At 44.6% G+C, this 18,609-nt stretch overlaps 1 protein-coding gene across 2 annotated transcripts in view; it reads right to left on the reverse strand.

Moving 5' to 3' along the window:
- Positions 1 to 18,609, reverse strand: part of TEC (tec protein tyrosine kinase) — an 83,593-nt gene that overhangs the window by 28,936 nt on the left and 36,048 nt on the right. Inside the window, exons 2-3 of one of the 2 annotated variants that reach the window (XM_087724783.1) lie at positions 17,563 to 17,745; positions 1,894 to 1,998 (exon numbers count right to left, since the gene is read on the reverse strand). In XM_087724783.1, coding sequence (XP_087580909.1) covers positions 1,894 to 1,998; positions 17,563 to 17,700 — 243 coding nt within the window. In that variant the 5' untranslated portion in view covers positions 17,701 to 17,745. Of the gene's footprint in view, positions 1 to 1,893; positions 1,999 to 17,562; positions 17,810 to 18,609 lie in introns of those variants that run through there. The other variant, XM_087724784.1, reaches the window with a different exon arrangement.

Raw genomic sequence — 18,609 nt, forward strand, 5'->3', positions numbered from 1 at the left:
CTCAGCCCTAGGAAAATTAGCCATGTCTTGTCTACTGCTTGTCAGAAGTCAAGACTGACTTGAAGGCACAAGTGTCTTCTTCTTGTTGTACTTTTAATGTCAGATTTGCATACTCCCACTTGTACATGTGCACCCTGACTCCGCAAATCATAACCTTAGGTTGGATTTGGAAGTAATGCAAGTTCCAGTCTGGTTAGGAAGACTATATGGGATACCAATGCTGTAGGCTAGGCTGAAGAGTAGAAAAAACTTCTCAAAAGAAGGCAATGAGAACAATTTCTGTTTTCATGAAGATTGCATGGTTGAACTTAACTTAAAATACGTTTTACTTTAATCTAAATGCACACTGCTTCTTAGAGCTCACAACGTAGAGAGTTAAAGCAAGAGAGTTATCTACGGATGTAACAGGGCGGGGAGCTCCTGGGGAGGAAAGCTATGGCAAATCTAGACAGGAAACTAACATGCAGAAACATCACCCTGCCAACAAAAGTGCATATAGTCAAGTGTTCTGACCCCCCCCCCCCCCGGTACGCCGAGGCACTCCAACACAAGATTATTGCTAGACAATATATTCACAGTAAATTAACACATCGACAAGACTTTGGCAGCAATCCAGACTTCCAAGATAAGAAATACACACGAGAGTTTCTCCAGTGTTGGTATATTAGTTGAATCCTGCAAACAGCCTCCTCCCAAAGTCTCTTCTTATATACTCTCTTGGGAGGAGCATAATTACAACCACCTGGGTCCAATTATCTTCTGTATCTGCGTAGTTGCTGTCGGTGCTTATCTGCCCGCCTTTGCCTGGCGTCCAGGACCAACTCCCTTAGCTCCTCCCCACTGCTCCAGAGCCTGACGTCAGGGACAAACTCTCTTTGGCTTTCACCGCTGCTCCATGCCTCAGGAGCCTCCTGGTGGCCAACCAGCCTCTCTGGTCCCTGCTCAGAGTCTGAACCCTGTCCAGGGTCCTCCACATCTTCCAGAGCCGACTCATAAGGCCCCTCGCTGTCGGAGTCTGTTTGCAGCTCCAACTGCTCCTGCTGGGCCACAACTGTCAAGGCTATGGTTTTCCCAATTGCAATGTATGGCTGTGAAAGTTGGACTATAAGAAAATCTGAGCACCAAAAAATTGAGACCTTTGAATTCTGGTGCTGGAGAAGACTCCTATGAGTCCCTTGGACTGCAAGGTGATCAAACCGGTCAGTCCTAGAGGAGATCAACCTTGACTGCTCTTTAGAAGGCCAGATCCTGAAGATGAAACTCAAATACTTTGGCCACCAAATGAGAAGGAAGGACTCACTGGAGAAGAGCCTAATGCTGGGAAAGATGAAGGGCAAAAGAAGAAAGGGATGACAGAGAATGAGGTGGCTGGATGGAGTCACCAAAGCAGTAGGCGTGAGCTTAAATTAACTCCAGAGGATGGTAGAGGACCAGAAGACCTGGAGGAACATTGTCCATGGGGTCACGATGGGTCAGATATGACTTTGCAACTAACAACAACAAGAAGAAGAAGAAGAAGGGGAAAGTCCTAACACATTTCAGAAGCTTTTGGGTGACCATCTGGAATTGTTCATGCAGTTTTAGTTCATGCCAATTAATAGCAATAAAAGGAAGAAAAGGGGGAGGAAAAATTGCCTGGAAATAGGAGACAGAAAAAGCACAAGAAAGTCATCAGACCTGCCCTAGAGATTTTCCAAATAAAATCATTTATGTGCTCACTGAAAGGAAATACATGTTTGCTCTTCAAAGTAGTTAACTTTGCCAACAGTGGGAAATTTAGTTACAATCTAAACCTCTTGGAGTGTATTAGGTTATAGGTGGCAGGTCCAGAGTGTGTGTTACACAAATATTTCCATGTTTGTTGACATGAGCAAAAGAGATTTCACAGCTTACCTGAAATGGATATTTATTTTGACAAGGTATAACAGTATCCTCATTCTTCACCGTCTCAACGCATTTGATTTTGGAAATGTCAACCGATCCTTTTCTGTATTTTTTCTGCAATGGGACAAAGATGGAATCGTCTTAACAATGAGGGATTTCAAACCATTTGCAGAGTTAGAAAAACCTGGCAAATTGCAACCCTACACAGAGTAGGCCAGAAGAGGGTGCAATTGTTCAAATAAAGCTGAAGTAATCCAGGGGGTTTTTTTTCCCTTGAAAATGGTCCCAGAGACTTAGAGATTTAAATTTTACTATCTATGAAAAACCCCTTTTTTGAGGCACAACTCAGGTATAGAAATGTCCACCATTTTTTTTCAAAGAATGGTCCTTTTTTTTTTTTTTGAAGGTGGTCATACTTGTCTTTATATCCAACAGAATTTTCACGTGGCTCGGTTTCCAGGGAGAAAAATATTATTCTGTTTCCTCCCAATCACCCTCTCTGTGCCTAAATCATTATCACGGTGATTAAAAGTAGAGTGATATCTCGGTATTCCTCATCAATTGTTTACGGGAAGTGCAATGAGTACAAAAAATGATGAGTACCAATTTTTTCCCATAGTGAGTCACAAGGCAGCTGACACCTACAAGTTTATTTTATTTTATTTCATTTGGTTTGTCAAACATAGTTTATTGGTTTTGTATGCCGCCCACTCCCGAAGGACTCCGGGTGGCATGTTACAAGATAACAGGTATAAGTATAGACATGGACATGAAGGAAATGAGTACAAATACATGGGGACAGGGATGGATGGCATGCACTTATGCACGCCCCTTTTATGGACCTCTTAGGAATGGGGTGAGGTCCACAGTAGACAGTTTAAAGTTGAAGCTGTGAGGGTTAGAGGATATAACAATGGAGTCAGGTAGAGCATTCCAGGCGTTGACCGCTCTGTTGCTGAAGTTGTATTTTCTGCAATCGAGTTTGGAGCGGTTGACCTTGAGTTTGTATCTATTGTTTGCCCGAGTATTATTGAGGTTGAAGCTGAAGTAGTCGTTGTCAGGTAGGACGTTGTAGCAGGCAATTTTGTGTATTACGCTTAGGTCAGACTTTAATCGGCGTGGTTCCAGGTTGTCCAAGCCCAAAATTTCGAGCCTGGTAGTGTAAGGGATTCTATTGTGAGCAGAGGAGTGGAGGACTCTTCTCATGAAATACTTCTAGACCCGCTCAACTATATTAATGTCTATTATACAGTGTGAATTCCAGTCAGATGAGCTGTATTCGAGAATTGGATCTAGCTTGTGCGTTGAATACCAAGACAAAAATTTTCACATCAAAATGTGTTGAGTACCATTTGATGAGTTTGAAAGCAGTTGAGTACCAAGTTACCAGTGTACCCAAAAGCCTCCTGACGTCAAACAGTCGTGTTAATTTTCAGCTTAGTCATTGTGTAAGGGCTTGTCTATTGCAATGTTCCCAAACGCACAGTAATTAATCCTAGGTGAAAAATCCTCTTTATTGCCTCTTCTTGCCCCTTGTTTCAAGGTGCAGAATAAACTTTGCTCACTGTAAAGGTACGCCACATTCTGATTACCACAGATTTGTATGAGAGCAGCAATAAGATTCTGAGAATTTTATTTACATTCCTTTCTTTGTGATCTCCAATGGGGATTTTCCTCCGTTCATAGCAGCCACCTCCTGTGTCAAAAGTTTCATTTAGCTATCTACCATGTCCCTAATTTTCCTTTAGGGTCAGTTCAGACTTCAGTGGCTCATAATTTCAATTATGAAATTATTTCTTTGCTCCGCTTTTTATAGTTCCAACCCTAAATCATATCTGGCTACTCTGAAATATTTGATGCCATCTCCAACCTTTTCATATTATTTCTGGTGCTTACTCTTAAAAAGCATTGAAAAGCATTACTCCCTTCAGAGTAAGACATACTGAAGTTTGCAGATGATACAACATGGATTGGTTTCATTCGAGACAACGATGAATCTGCATACAGATGCGAGGTTGAACAACTAGTCTCGTGGTGTAACCAGAACAATTTTGAACCAAATACACTCAAAACCATAGAAATGGTGGTAGATTTTAGAAGAAACCCTCCTATACTACCACCTCTTACAATAGTAGACAACACAGTATCAACAGTAGAGATAAGGTGACCAGACATCTCGCTTTTGGCAGGACAGTCACGCTTTTGAACAATTTGTCCTGTGTCCCACGTCATTTTAAAAAAGTCCCGATTTTTAGATGGGCTTTGCAATACTTGCAATGAGGGTTTTTACCCAGGAGTGCATCTGGCTTTTCCAAATGCCCTGGAGACTCCCAGCTGTTTCACCCACAGGGGCCGGGCTGCGGCTGCTCCATCCCCAGAGGGGGACACAGATGGGGGTGGGTGGGATGAGTGCTCTCGGCCCCGGTGCGACGCCCCTACCAGCTCGGCCCCATGCTTTGCATGTACGCGATTGAAGCAGAGGTCCTCACGGAAGGTAGGGTGTTGCAGCCCACCACGGCAATTGCAACAAGCCAACCGGCTTCCCCGGGCAGCATGGCCACCCTGATCCCCGCTGCCCTGCTTGAAACGGCTTCAATCGGGGCGGCTCTGCCTCGCCTTCCGACAAAGAGGCAGCTGGCGCTCGGGAGCTTTGCTTCGGAAGGAAGCGGGGCCAGCAGAGCAGGTGGGCTGTGCCCGGGGAAGGAGCCGACCCCGGGGTCGCAGCCTGCGGGGCTAAAGCCCAGAGGAGAAGCAGCTGCTCCTGGAACTTCTTGAGAAGTTTCCTTGCCTGCTTTTCTCCTTCTCAAACGCCTTCCAATGACTGACCAAGCTCTCCTCCCCGGAGTCTCTTTATTCTGCCTGGGAATGGAATGGAGGGCGGGGTGTTATTGATTAAAACTTTTGCCACCCAGTGCTGCGGCTGAGGTGAAGCCACCAAGCTCCCGCCGGCACCCCCGCCCATGACAGCTGCGCCTCCCCCTCCGCTCGGAGCACCTGAGCTGGGCACCGCATTACCCCTGCCCCCTCCTCCTCCGCCGTGCTTTTGAGGAGCCATGAGGCCGCAGGAGCCAGTAGGAAGGCGGCGGAGGGGGCGGGAGCAGAAAACAAAAGGCCCCATGGCTTCTCAAAAGCACGGCAGAGGAGGAGGCGGCGGCGGCGGCAGGGGTAATGCGGTACCCAGCTCAGATGCTCTGAGCGGAGGGGGAGGGAGGCAGCACCACTGCTGCCATGGGTGGGGGCGCCAGTGGGAGCTTTGGCAGCTTCACCTCAGCCGCAGCGCCGGGCGGCAAACTTTTTAATCAAGAACACACCGCCCCCCCCCCCATCAATGGTGTCCCGCTTAACCAATTTTAAAATCTGGTCACTTTAAGTAGAGACCTTCAGGTTTCTAGGTTCTATCATATCTCAAGACCTAAAATGGACACCTGACATCAAAAACATCATCAAAAAAGCACAAAAAAGAATGTTCTTTCTGCGCCAACTCAGGAAGCTCAAACTTCCCAAAGAGCTGCTGATTCAGTGCTACAGAGGAATGATTGAGTCTGTCATCGGCACCTCCATAACCGTCTGGTTTGGCTCTGCAACCCAACAAGACAGAAACAGACTTCAGAGGATAATTAGAACTGCAGAAAAAACAATGGCTACCAACCTGCCTTCCATTGAGGACCTGTACACTGCAGGAGTCAAAAGGAGGGCTGTGAAAATATCTACAGACTCCTCGCATCCTGGACATAAATTGTTTCAACTTCTGCACTCAAAATGACGCTATAGGACACTGCGCACCAGAACAACTAGACACAATGACGGTTTTTTCCTGAACGCCATCACTCTGCTAAACAAATAATTCTCACAACACTGTCAATAATTTTCTGTAATTACTATTATTATTATTCCCTTCCTAGTATCTATCTCTCCCCACTTATGTTGCTTGTATCTCTCAATTTATATTGTTTTATTTGTTTACTGGTATGATTTGATAGCTTCTTAGTAACTTTGACTATCACTAAGTGTTGTATCTTTTTATTCTTGATGAATGTATATTATGCTTTCTAATGTACACTGAAAGCATATGCACTTAAGACAAATTCCTTGTGTGTCCAATCCCACTTCATCAAACACACAGGATTCTTCATTGGCCAAGTGTGATTGGGCACACAAGGAATTTGTCTTTGGTGCAGATGCTCTCAGGGTACCAGAGGTGGGTTCCTACCAGTTTGCACCTATTCGGTAGAACCGGTTCGTCAAATCTACCTAACCGGTTAGAAGAGGTTCCACCAGTGGACCCGGAAAGCAGGCCACACCTACAGAAGAGGTTCCAAAATTGTTTGAAACCCACCACTGGTCCTTGGATATGCTTATTCTACACTATCATGCTCATATTTATAAAACTCAGTGCCTCTGTGAAAGGTAAGGATGACTACTGCGTTTGTGGTGCAATCAGAACATTGCGTGTGTTGAAGTTGTTTTAACGCAAACCAAAGATGCCTTTTAAAAAACAAGTTTACATCATATTCTTATGCATGCCAGGGCTGTGTGTGAGGTAACTTAAGGTGGTTCTGACAAGTGTCGTCGGCATCTTCATATCCGGTCACATGGGCGGCAAGCCACTCCCATCCGGTCACATGGGTGGCAAGCCACTCCCACAAAGGAGGCCACACCCACAGAGTAGGTTCCAACAATTTTTGAAACCCACCACTGCAGGGTACATAAGGAGAATAAAATACATTCATCAAGAATCCTAAGATACAGCACTTAATGATAGTCATAGGGTACAAATAAGCGATCAGGAAACAATCGATATCAGTATAAATCGTAAGGCTACAAGCAACAGTCATGCATTCATAAGTGGGAGGAGGTGGGTGATAGGAACGAATGAGAAGCCTAATAGCAGAGTGATGGCATTTGGGGAAAAACTTGTGTCTAGTTGTCTTGGTGTGTGCAGTGCTCTATAGTGTTGTGTTTTTTTTGAGGGTAGTAGTTGAAACAATTTATGTCCAGGAGGTGAAGGGTTTGCAGATATTTTCACAGCCCTCTTTTTGACTCGGACAGTATACAAGTCCTCAATGGAAGTCGGGTTGGTATTAATTGTTTTTTCTGCGTTCCTTGTGTCCAATCCAGGGGTGGGTTCCTGCCAGTTCTAACCTCTTCTATAGAAAAGGTTCCATAAATCTACAGTGCTGTTTAGAACCGGTTCCAGCTCCCTCCCTCCCCCCGCCCGTCCGCACATCATCAAGATGAAGAGCGAGAGGAGGAATTCTGGGAGTTGAAGTCCACAAGTCTTAAAGCTGTCAAGTTTGCACACCCCTGGGGGGGGGGTTTCTAAAGGGTTAGGGGTGCAAGGGTGTTGTAACTTGACAGCTTTAAGACTTGCTTCAAATGCCAGTTTCTGAGGCAACATTTTGGTTGCTAAGCAAGAGCGTTGTTAAGTGAGTTTCACCACATTTTACAAGTTGGCCACGCCCACCCAGTCACATGACTGCCAAGCCACTCCTACCCGGTCACATGGCCGGCAAGCCACTCCCACCTGGTCACATGGATGGCGAGCCACTCCCACCCAGTCACATGGTTGACAAGCCACTCCCACAAAGCAGGCCACACCTACAGAAGAGGTTTTTAAAAATGTTGAAACCCACCATTGGTCCAATCACACTTGGCCAATAAAGAATTCTACTCTATTCTATATTCTTATAGAGACTATAGACATATTCCTGAAGAATCTTACATTCTGCTTTTAGTTCTTTAACTAGCAACCAATCCATAAAATGAGCTGATGAAAGAGGGAAAGCGAAGCCCTAGAAGTATTACAGAGAGAAACACAAAAATTGCGTATTGCGTGTTTCATGCTTTGCTGCTCAGCATCAGGAAGAATGCCAGGATGTCGTTCATCTAGATAAGGTTAAAAATATGCATGAAAAACAGTCTGCAGTTCCTGAAATTAGAGGGATAACAAAAAAAATTTTTTTATTGTGCACACAGCAAAACTTTCAGACTTCTTATTAAAGAATACCAGAGAAACACCTTTCCATTTTTAATATTGGTTTCAGATTCTTTCAATCCGAGTTTTTAATTACAAGCCACTTGGAGGCTATTCAATGCCTCTCTTATAAAATACTCTACTTGCAAAAAACTATGGGAATGCCTACTGTATGCCATTATATACCTGTCCTTCATCTCTTTCATATACAGAGACAGTAAAGATATTTTTTTTTAATTAGCAACCTTCTGTGATTAGTGATGCTCAGGTTCCTTATTATTATATAAATTGCTCTTTGTAGATTAATCCACTGAGACATTTCTGCAGGCTTTAAGAAATTGTTTTTAAAATAAAAATAAAAAAGAATTAAAGAAAGCTGTTGTGTCCTGCCAGCGGCCAGCAGAACTGGCAGCAGAGTCAGACAGTGAGGAGGTTGGGGAGGAACATGGGCCAGTCCTGGAGGTTGGGGCAGGCTCAGACGAGGGGGTCTGCGTCGGAGGCAGAGATGCAGCCGAGGCTGTCTGACAGTGATCAGGTGCCTATGGAGCTAGACAGGAGTGAGGCAGAGGAACAGCTGGAGCCTGTTCCCAGTGTGCGCATGTGCAGAGCTGCCAGAAGAAAAGAACAGAAATCACGGTAGACTTGGGAGTAAGGTCACAGGTGGAAGGTGATTAGCTCCTCCCGTAGGAAATAAAAAAGGAGCGAAAGGGGAGTGGGATTTTGCAGGAAACAATTTGTTCGTTCGGTCATTAGATTCGTTTCAGGAGTGTGAAGATCTGTCCGTGAATCTCAGAGACTCTGTGCCCAGACTTTCCTTGCACAACACTTCATTTGGAAAATATCTACATGGCAGCTTTCCAAGACAGATGAGGTCTGTAGTCATAAACATTCCTTTGAAAGACTGTTTGCCAGGCCTTTGCTGAATGTGAATGAGAGGAATTCACATTTGTTTAATAAAAGTTCTGTCGGGACCAGGACTCTGCTTTGTGCTTTTTGGGGAAGCCTAGGTCAGAACAAAAGGAATAATGGAAAATGTGGATAGAAAAAATAACAAATGATCATCAAATTTAACATTCAACATAACATGCCCTTCCTGATTGAATGCTGAAAAAAATATATTTCAAATATCTTATTTTAACTTTGGATCTAATTAAAAAAAATATTAAAAAGACATCGTTTTTGATACGTGTCACTTTCTGCTCACACAGGCAGAGATTTGATTTATTGAATGTGTAGCTGAGCTATACCGTACCTTACCTCCAGGGGTGGGTTTCAGGCAGTTCGCGGCGGTCCCTGCGAACTGGTTGGTCAGCGAACCCGGAAGTAAGTAACTTCCAGGAACGCCGAAGGGTCCACCCGCTCGCCCGCGTTTCTTACCCGGTTTTGATGAGTTCTGCGCTTCCACGCATGTGCAGGACGCATACAGCGCCTGCGCGATCCTCCAGGAGCAGCTGGAGCATCGCACAGACGCTAGTACGCATGCGTGCATTGCGCACGTGCATGAGGACACTGCCGGCCCCGTTCCAACCGAACCGGTTGGAACGGGGCGAGAAACCCACCCCTGCTTACCTCCTACCCTAATGTCTAATAGAGATAGTCCTTGACTTACAACAGTTCATTTCGGGTTAGGGTTAGGGTTAGGGTTAGGGTTAGCCGGATACAAGCATGACTGAAATCCTGACCCCCAGCTGTGGTCATTCAAGAACCACCTGTGTATGTTTTTCAATATAATGGTCTTGAATTCATTTGGAGCTTATCAAGAAAGTAGGTTTCGATAATATAATTATGCTGTGAAGCACAACGATACAATGAAAGGCTGATACATATATGAATTGAATACTTTAGAACTTTTTGTTTTAAAATGGATAAGGATAACGATGAATTTATGTATACTTGATAGAGGATTGGTGATATAATATATATATTATAAAGATAGCAATAGCAATAGCAATTAGACATATACCGCTTCATAGAGCTTTCAGCCCTCTCTAAGCGGTTTACAGAGTCAGCATATCACCCCCACAGTCTGGGTCCTCATTTTACCCACCTCGGAAGGATGGAAGGCTGAGCCAACCCTGAGCCGGTGAGATTTGAACAGCCGAACTGCAGATAACAATCAGCTGAAGTGGCTGCAGTACGGCACTCTACCCACTGCGCCACCTCGGCTCTTATATCTTGTTGTTGATAAATAATTTTAATAAGGAAGTAATTAAAAATTGGTATATATATATGAAGTGACTATTTAGAATACCTTGTTGAAAAATGAAAGAATAACATCTTTGTTTGAATGTATGATGTACAAGGACAATAATGAACATAAGCATACTCGATAGTTGATTGGTGGGATGATACATAATTGAAAACAGTGATATACAAATATAAATGGTTGGTAAATCTTTTTCATATCGGGATATGTGATTATATAAAGGTATATTGTGTTTTTTTTTTATTTCTCATATATACATTCACAATTATATTATCTCATAGCTGTTATTAATAATATGTATTTGTAACAATTTTTCTCCCCTACAATTGACAATATAATTGAAATTGCTTTCTTACCATCCCATAAACCCATCTTATCTTACAACAATCCTACTTCTTCTTCCTTCCTTCCCTCTTTCCTTCCCTCCTTTCTTCTCTCCTTCTCTCCTTCCTTCCCTCCCTCCTTCCCCCTTCCCTCCCTCCTTTCTTCTCTCCTTCCCTCCTTCCTTCCCTCCTTCCTTCCTTCCTTCCCTCCTTTCTTCTCTCCTTCCTTTCCTCCTTCCTTCCCCCTTCCTTCTCTCCTGCATTCCCTCCTTCCTTCCCTCCTTTCTTCTCTCCTTCCCTCCTTCCTTCCCTCCTTCCTTCCTTCCCTCCTTTCTTCTCTCCTTCCTTTCCTCCTTCCTTCCCCCTTCCTTCTCTCCTGCATTCCCTCCTTCCTTCCCTCCTTTCTTCTCTCCTTCTCTCCTTCCTTCCCTCCTTCCTTCCCTCCCACTTAAAAAAATAAATAAATAAATAAAGGTATATTGTTATTAAACGGACAATCAAGAATGTAAGGGAATTAGGTTCATTGAAAGAAAAATATTAATTGTAATTGAATATATGTCATACAATGAAAGTGAGGTATCTAGTTATATTAGATGAAAAATCTGTGATTGTAAATGTAATTGAGAATATGGATGCAAAAACACTTGGAACCAAACGACATGCTGTATGCAATGGATGAGAATTTTTTTATGTTTTTTTATGTTTAAAAATAAAAACAAATTGCAAAGAAAAAAAAAAGAAAGTCGGTTTCGCAGATCCCATACGACATTCGGTGGCAGGAGCATACACAAAGACTGTCCACAACCCACAACCACAAATGAACCAGGCATTTCTGTTGGTAAATGAAACATTTGTTAAGTGAGTTTTGCCCCATTTTATGATTTTTTTCCTGTCAAGAGTTATTAAGTGAATCACTGCTCACTGATAAGTGAGTATTGCGGTTGGGAAATTAATGTGGTTTCCCCATTAACATTTCTTGTCAGAAGGTTGCAAAAGGTGATCACATGACCCCCTTGCCCCCGCCACTGTCATAAATATGAGTCACTTGCCAAGCATCTGAATTTTGATCATGATACCACAGGCCATAACTCACTTTTTTTCCAGTAATGTTGATGCAGCCTAGGACTGCACTGGCTTTTTTGGCAACTAGCTCATATTTAAGCAGTGATGCACCTGGACACCTGAATCTCTCCCACAGGTATCACTGTTGAGTCAGATACTGCCTATCCTGTACCGGAACATTTGGTTTTTCTTGTCTAAGTGCACGACTTAGGTCCTTAGGAACATGGGTCAGTCCTGGAGTCTGGGGGAGGCTCTGATGAGGGCTCTGTGTCGGAGGCAGAGAGGCGACCAGAGCCCTATGCCACTTATCAAATGCCTTCAGAGTCAAACATCAGTGAGGCAGATGAACAGCTGGAGCCTGTTCCCAGTGTGCGCATGTGCAGATTTGCCAGATGAAGGGAACAGCTAAAGAACAGAGGTCGACCTGGGAGTAAGGCGGTGGATGATGAATGGCCCCTCCCAGAGGAAATAAAAGAGGAACGAAAGGGGAGTGGAGTTTGCAGGAGGCAATTAGTTCGCTGAATTGGTTCGTGACTCTCTGAGACTTCTTGCCATGTTTTGCAGATATTGGCCTGACAGCTCTCCAAGCCAGATAAGGTCTGTGGCTGTAAATCCTCCCTTGAAAGACTTTATTGGATGTGAATGAGAAGAATTCATAGCAAACTAATAAAAGGGGTTTTTGTCGGGACCAGGAGTTTGCTTCATGCTCTTGGGAAGCCTGGGTAAGAACAGACACCATCAATACCTGAACACATCAACATCAATGATTCAGAGAGATTTTGATTGTTTTATATTTTTCTTATATGCTGATTTGCTTCTTCTGATATGTTATAGCTTTACGTGCCTGTAGAATAAACTTGAGAAACATGTCTGTAAATTAGAAAATGCTGTCAGACTAAATTTATGTTCAACAACTCCCCGCTATGTTATCTTTTGAATTTGACTATTGGCCTGGTTCAAACCAGATGGCCCGCTGACCTCCAGATTCCAGTCATGTTACTTCTTGGGATGCTAACTGCCAGGGCTTCCTGACTAAGATTTTAATTAGTCACTCATTTAATTTCTCCCCAACTTCACTTCAGCACAATCCTGGAATGCAATGATGCAAGATGAATTCCAGCAATTTCTCAGTGCATACGTATTACAGGCAAAGGGCTTCTCCCTAACATTTAACCAAATGAGTTTTTCCTCCAGTAAGTTCTCATTTCTAAATTCTAATAAGGCACTGAACCAAGTGGCTATTTTCTTATCCTCCAACGCTTCCACCCAAACACCCAGAGTGTTATTTTTAATTTATAAAGGTTTTGGGTATAAGGAGGAAGCGGAAAAAAACCACAATGAAGCAAATTAACAATTGCCTGCCCATCAACATTTCTTTCAAAATGATAGACAGATCAGGGTTGGTATTCACTTACCTTCCCTACCGGTTCACAAATGCGAGGGCGCGCATGTGCGCTCGGCCTTTTGCGCATGTGCTTTAGTTTGAAAACGTGCCTAAATGGCACGGCATAGAGTGGGTGGGATGAGCCTGTGGTGGGTTGCAGGCGGTATGCCCCGGTATGGGTGTACTGGTGCCTGCCTGGAGCACCGGATACCGTTCCAGTACGGTGCTCCACAGGGCCCACCCACCTACCCATCCTCCTTAGCTGTATTTGAACTCTTCAGCACTTCTGTGCACATGCATGGCGCATACAGTGCCTGTGTGACGCTCCACCAAGCAGCTGGAGCGTCACGGGGGCGTCACGGGAGGGTAGGACACATGCGCGTGCTGTGCTCGTTCATGTGGTGGACGCTGGGCCCTGTTGCACTGTACCGGTTGCACCAGGATCCGGAACGCACCACTGGACAGACCAACCCGTGATTTCCACTACCGGTTTGTGTGAATCGGTCTGAACAGGCTGAATACCACCTCTGAGACAGATCCAACTGAATAAAAAGGGACTTTCTACACACGTTGTACATGCTACAAAAGAGATCCAACCCTGATTTCGCAAAAATGTTTTTCTTCTATAAACAAAGAGAGCGAGTTGAGTGGCCCACAAAGGAAATTGTCTAAACTGCATTGGACTATTTCAAAGACGTGGAGAGGGGGGATCTGCTGCTTGGATAATAGTCCAACCTCCATATTAATCTACCCAGGCCTTATGCTGGAGAGGATATTCCAGCTTTGATCTCTTTCCAGAGCACGATACCATAGTCTTTTGAGACTGAAGGATGCCGATGAGATGACACACAGCCATATTAAGTAAGACACAAAGGAGTAGATGGATGCAACCAATCAAAAGCACTGTTCAGGATGTATTTGGGATTTTGGAGCAGGCATTTGGGAGTGGTTTCCAACTCTCACATTCTTGGATTGAATTTAAATCCAACTTTGGCGTGTTCCTATGCTGTGCTTATGTGGGATTACCATATCTGGCTTGCAAAAATCTGGATGTGCATCGGAAGGCAACAAAACCTTAAGAATTCTCTGTATGTCCCTACTGCCATCTAAGGGACGCCTAGATTTCCACTGTGTTCTAGGTTATGGTGGCCCTCTGGTGATATGGCCTTTCTGAGAAACAAAGAGGACACTACTTTTGAGTCTACCCATGCTGATGTTTCCATCAAGTTAGGGTTTTGAACAACAACTCTCCCTGCAGCAGAGTAAGAAGCTGTTAAGGCTTGGGGAGAAAAAGAATTCGCTTCTAAGAATCTGTAAGTGACATGGTTCATACAAGCATTCAATAATGTATTGTTGAATGCGCTTTACATGGGGCTGCCCTTGAAAAGTGTTCGAAGACTTCAGCTAGTCCAGAATGCAGCCGCGCGAGCGATTGTGGGTGCACCTAGGTACACCGTTACACCTATCCTCCACGAGCTGCACTGGCTGCCCATTGGTCTCCAGACTCGCTTCAAGGTCCTAGTTGTTACTTATAAAGCCCTACATGGCATCGGACCTGGGTACCTGAGAGACCGCCTCCTGCCAATTACCTCCCAAAGACCAATTCGATTGCACAGGCTTGGCCTTCTCCAGGTTCCATCTGCCAGCCAATGCCGGCTGGCGACCCCCCGGGGGAGAGCCTTCTCTGTTGCTGCTCCGGCCCTCTGGAACGAGCTCCCCGTGGAGATCCGGACCCTTACTACCCTCCCAGCCTTCCGTAAAGCTACTAAATCCTGGCTGTTCCGGCAGGCTGTTAAAGCACCCAGCCCCGTCTTAATTGTGACTGTTGTGGATTTTAAAATTGTTGTATTGTCTTATTTATTCCCTCCCCTGTTTATTGTGAGCCGCCCGGAGTCCTTCGGGAGTGGGCGGCATACAAAACCAATAAACCTAAACCTAAACCTATATCCAGGGGTGGGATTTAGCCAGTTCGGACTGGTTCGGGTGAACTGGTAGTTAGTTCCAGCGATCAATTGGCCCCACGCTAGTCTATCCTATATTTCCTTTGAAGCCCAGCTAGGTCTGGCAGAGTGGATTGCTGTTCCTCAGCTGTTTTACTCACTGGGGCTGCAGTAGAAGGTAAGTTCAGAGTTGTTTTCAAATGCAGTGCGCGCCTGCGGAGCAAAGGATTGGTGCATCGGTGTGTAAAGCGCACACGCTGAGTGAATCAATTGTTACACCAGTTGAGTCCCACCACCGTGTATATTACAGTAGTGGCCCAAGTTGTGGAAACCTTTTGGAAAAAGGGTACTGTATTTTTGATGTTTGATGGCTTAATAACGCCACTTTTTACTTGGAGTAGTACCATAAAATTACATATCGATGGAAAGATAATTTAATCAAGAATGCATTGCATTTACGATTTGCTATCAGAACAGCAGTTATAAAGGAAAAAAGTGAAACACGTAGAAAAAACGAGATATACAAAAATTATCACCATGTCGGTTAATATTTAGTTGGGTAACCTTTAGCAAGAATTACGGCCTTACATCGTCTTCCCATGGAGGGAACCAAGTATTTTAGTTCTGCAGCTGTTATAATACCATGAAGGTCCAATACCTTCATGGTATTGGACCTGGGTACTTGAGAGACCGCCTGCTGCCAATTACCTCCCAAAGACCTGTTAGATCACACAGGGTCGGCCTCCTCCGGGTTCCGTCCACCAGCCAATGCCACCTGGCTACTACCCCGGGGGAGGGCCTTCTCTGTGGCAGCTCCGGCCCTTTGGAACGAACTCCCCGCGGAGATCCGGACCCTCACCTCTCTCCAGGCCTTCCGGAAAGCCGTCAAAACCTGGCTGTGCCGGCAGGCCTGGGGTTGATGAGTTCCCCTCCCCTCTCGACTGGTATGGCTGTGTGATTTTCGTGTATTTTAATCATGTGTACTGTTGTTTATGTCCCCTTTCCCCCCTGAGTTTTTCGCCGCCCTGAGTCCCTCCTGGAGAAGGGCGGCATACAAATAAACTAAATACAAATACAAATAATGTGAAACCAAGATTGAATGATTGCTTCTATTAAATGGGTTTTATTACTGGCTATATTTGGCTATAACTTTTCATAGAATACAGATAATTGAACAAACCTTGTTGCATTGCATTCTTGATTAAATTTCCTTTCCATTGATATATAATATAATTTTATGGTATCACTCAAAAAAATAAAAGTGGTGTTATTAGCCGTCAAGCCTCAAAAATACACTTTTCCCCAAAAGGTTTCCACAATTTTGGCCACTGCTGTATATTATAAGCCCATGATGGAAAAACCTATGGCACACCTGCCAGAGGTGGCCTGCAGACCCCTCTCTGTGGGCATGTGTGCCATCGCCAGCTGCTCTTCTGGTTTCTGGTGTGCACATGCATGCTGGGCAGCTGATCTTTGTGGGCGCCAGAGTACCAGAAAACTGCCTGAAAATTGCCCCCAAAATGGCCAAAAAACAGGCCATTTTCTGGGCTGTTTTGGGGCCATTTTCAGGCTGTATTTCAGGCCATTTTCGGGCCAAAAATGGCCTCACAACAGCCTGAAAATGCCCCCCCCCAAAAAACAGCCAAAAAATCAGCATGTGTGGGGTGGTCAGCTGGTCATTTCCGATACTCCGGTGCACGCAAGCATGTGCATGCATGTGCGTTCCAATTTGGCCACTCGGTACTGAAAATGTTCGCCATCACTGTTATAAGCAAACCGTATATATATATGAAATGTCAGTCATAGTTATTAGTCCCTTTTAAATACAAAGTGATTCAAAGATTGATAAGACACCATACACAGCCCTCAAAATCTGGCTATCCCGTCAGGCCTGGGGCTAAAGACTGTAACCCGCCCGAATGGTATGAATGCTGTGTTTTAATGATGTATTGTCTTATGTATTGTCTTACGTGTTAAAAGTTTGTCTCCTCCCCCCCCCTTGAGTTGTAAGCCGCCCTGAGTCCCCCCAGGGAAAAGGGCGGCATATAAATAAACTTCTACAATCTACAATCTACAAACAAATCAGTGGTGGGTTTCAAAAATTTTTAGAACCTCTTCTGTAGGTGTGGCCTGCTTTGTGGGAGTGGCTTGCTGGCCATGTGACTGGGTAGAAGTGGCTTGCCAGCCATGTGACCGAGTGGGAGTGGCTTGACAGTCCTGTGACTAGGTGGGCATGGCCAACTTGTAAAATGTGGTGAAACACACTTAACAACGCTATTGCTTAGCAACCAAAATGTTGGCTCAGAAACTGGCATTTGAAGCAAGTCTTAAAGCTGTCAAGTTACAAGACCCTTGCACCCCTAACCCTTTAGAAAAAAAAACCCCAGGGGTGTTCAAACTTGACAGCTTTAAGACTTGTGAACTTCAACTCCCAGAATTCCTCCTCCAGTCATGTTGGCTCAGAACTCTGGCATTGAAGTGTGCAAGTTTTAAAGCTGTCCAGTTACAGGACACTTGCACCCCTAACCCTTTAGGAAAAAAAACCCCACTGGTGTTCAAACTTGACAGCTTTAAGACTTGTGGACTTCAACTCCCAGAATTCCTCCTCTCGCTCTTCATCTTGATGATGTGAAGATGGGCGGGGGGAGGGAGCTGTAACCGGTTCTAAACGGCACTGTTGATTTGTGGAACCTCTTCTATAGAAGAGGTTAGAACTGGCAGGAACCCACCCCTGAAACAAATGCTAAAGGCAATAGCAAAACCCAGAAAATTGAAATCCAGTTTCCTACCTCTGGACGACCTTCGTAATAGGCTAGCATGGATTTTGTGAGCACAAACAGCCTCTCTTTGTAGTTTAAAGGAGACGTCCTTTTCTTCTGCTGAGACCTTTTAATCAGAATCTCTTCTAGGATAGCATTCGTAGTCATTTCAACCCTTTCCTCGTTCTTTCTCCGGCCATTGAAGATCCAACTCTGAAAAAGAAACAGCAGCAGCAACCCTTAAGATCCTATTTTTTTTCCCCCCAGCAACACAAACGCACAGGAGGCATCTGATCAGGACACTTTCATTGCTCCGGGTTGGAAGGCAGCAATGTACGGAAGTTAAATATTAGACAGAAAGGTCTACATTTGGCTTCACCGAGGCCTGCAACTACTTTACATATCTAACTGGAGCCCTGTACTCAGCTGGCGTGACACACAGCAATTTTCATATACTTTATACTCGAATATGAAATTCAAACGAGGAAATGTAAAACAGAGGTCTACTCATTTTTAAATTTGATAGGGCCACCCACCTAACCTAGGAAATCCAAATGACAAACAACAATAATCAAAAGTGACACAGTGCAATAAAATCTCTATCAGCCAAAGAGCAAACATCATTAAAACGAAACATGCTAAGGGAGAGGTAAGTCCTTGCGTGACGACTACAACTGAACTCAAAATCTAGATCAGTGTTTCTCAACTTTGGTAACTTGAAGATGTCCGGACTTCAACTCCCAGAATTCCCCAGCCAGCATTCGCTGGCTGGGGAATTCTGAGAGTTGAAGTCCGGACATCTTCAAGCTGCCAAGGTTGAGAAACGCTGATCTCTATAACAACAAACAATTTAAATATAAAAAGCTGCAATAAGGATAGAACTTTGCTTGTAGTAGGAGAAGCCGATCGTAGTTTCCCTTGCAGTCTTCAGCTGCAAGCTAGTCAACCATGCCTGCAACGGTGAGCATGACGCCAATGCAAAACAAGAGATGCAACCAGCAGCATGTTGCAGAAATTACTTGCGTTGCCAGCTGTGGCATTTCTATCCCTTGCTCAACCTTGGGGTGGGGGGGGGGA

Source organism: Thamnophis sirtalis, unplaced genomic scaffold (assembly GCF_051295495.1).
Source record: "Thamnophis sirtalis isolate CommonGarterSnake01/CBP01778 unplaced genomic scaffold, rThaSir2_p1.2 scaffold_10, whole genome shotgun sequence".
Lineage (NCBI taxonomy): Eukaryota > Metazoa > Chordata > Lepidosauria > Squamata > Natricidae > Thamnophis > Thamnophis sirtalis.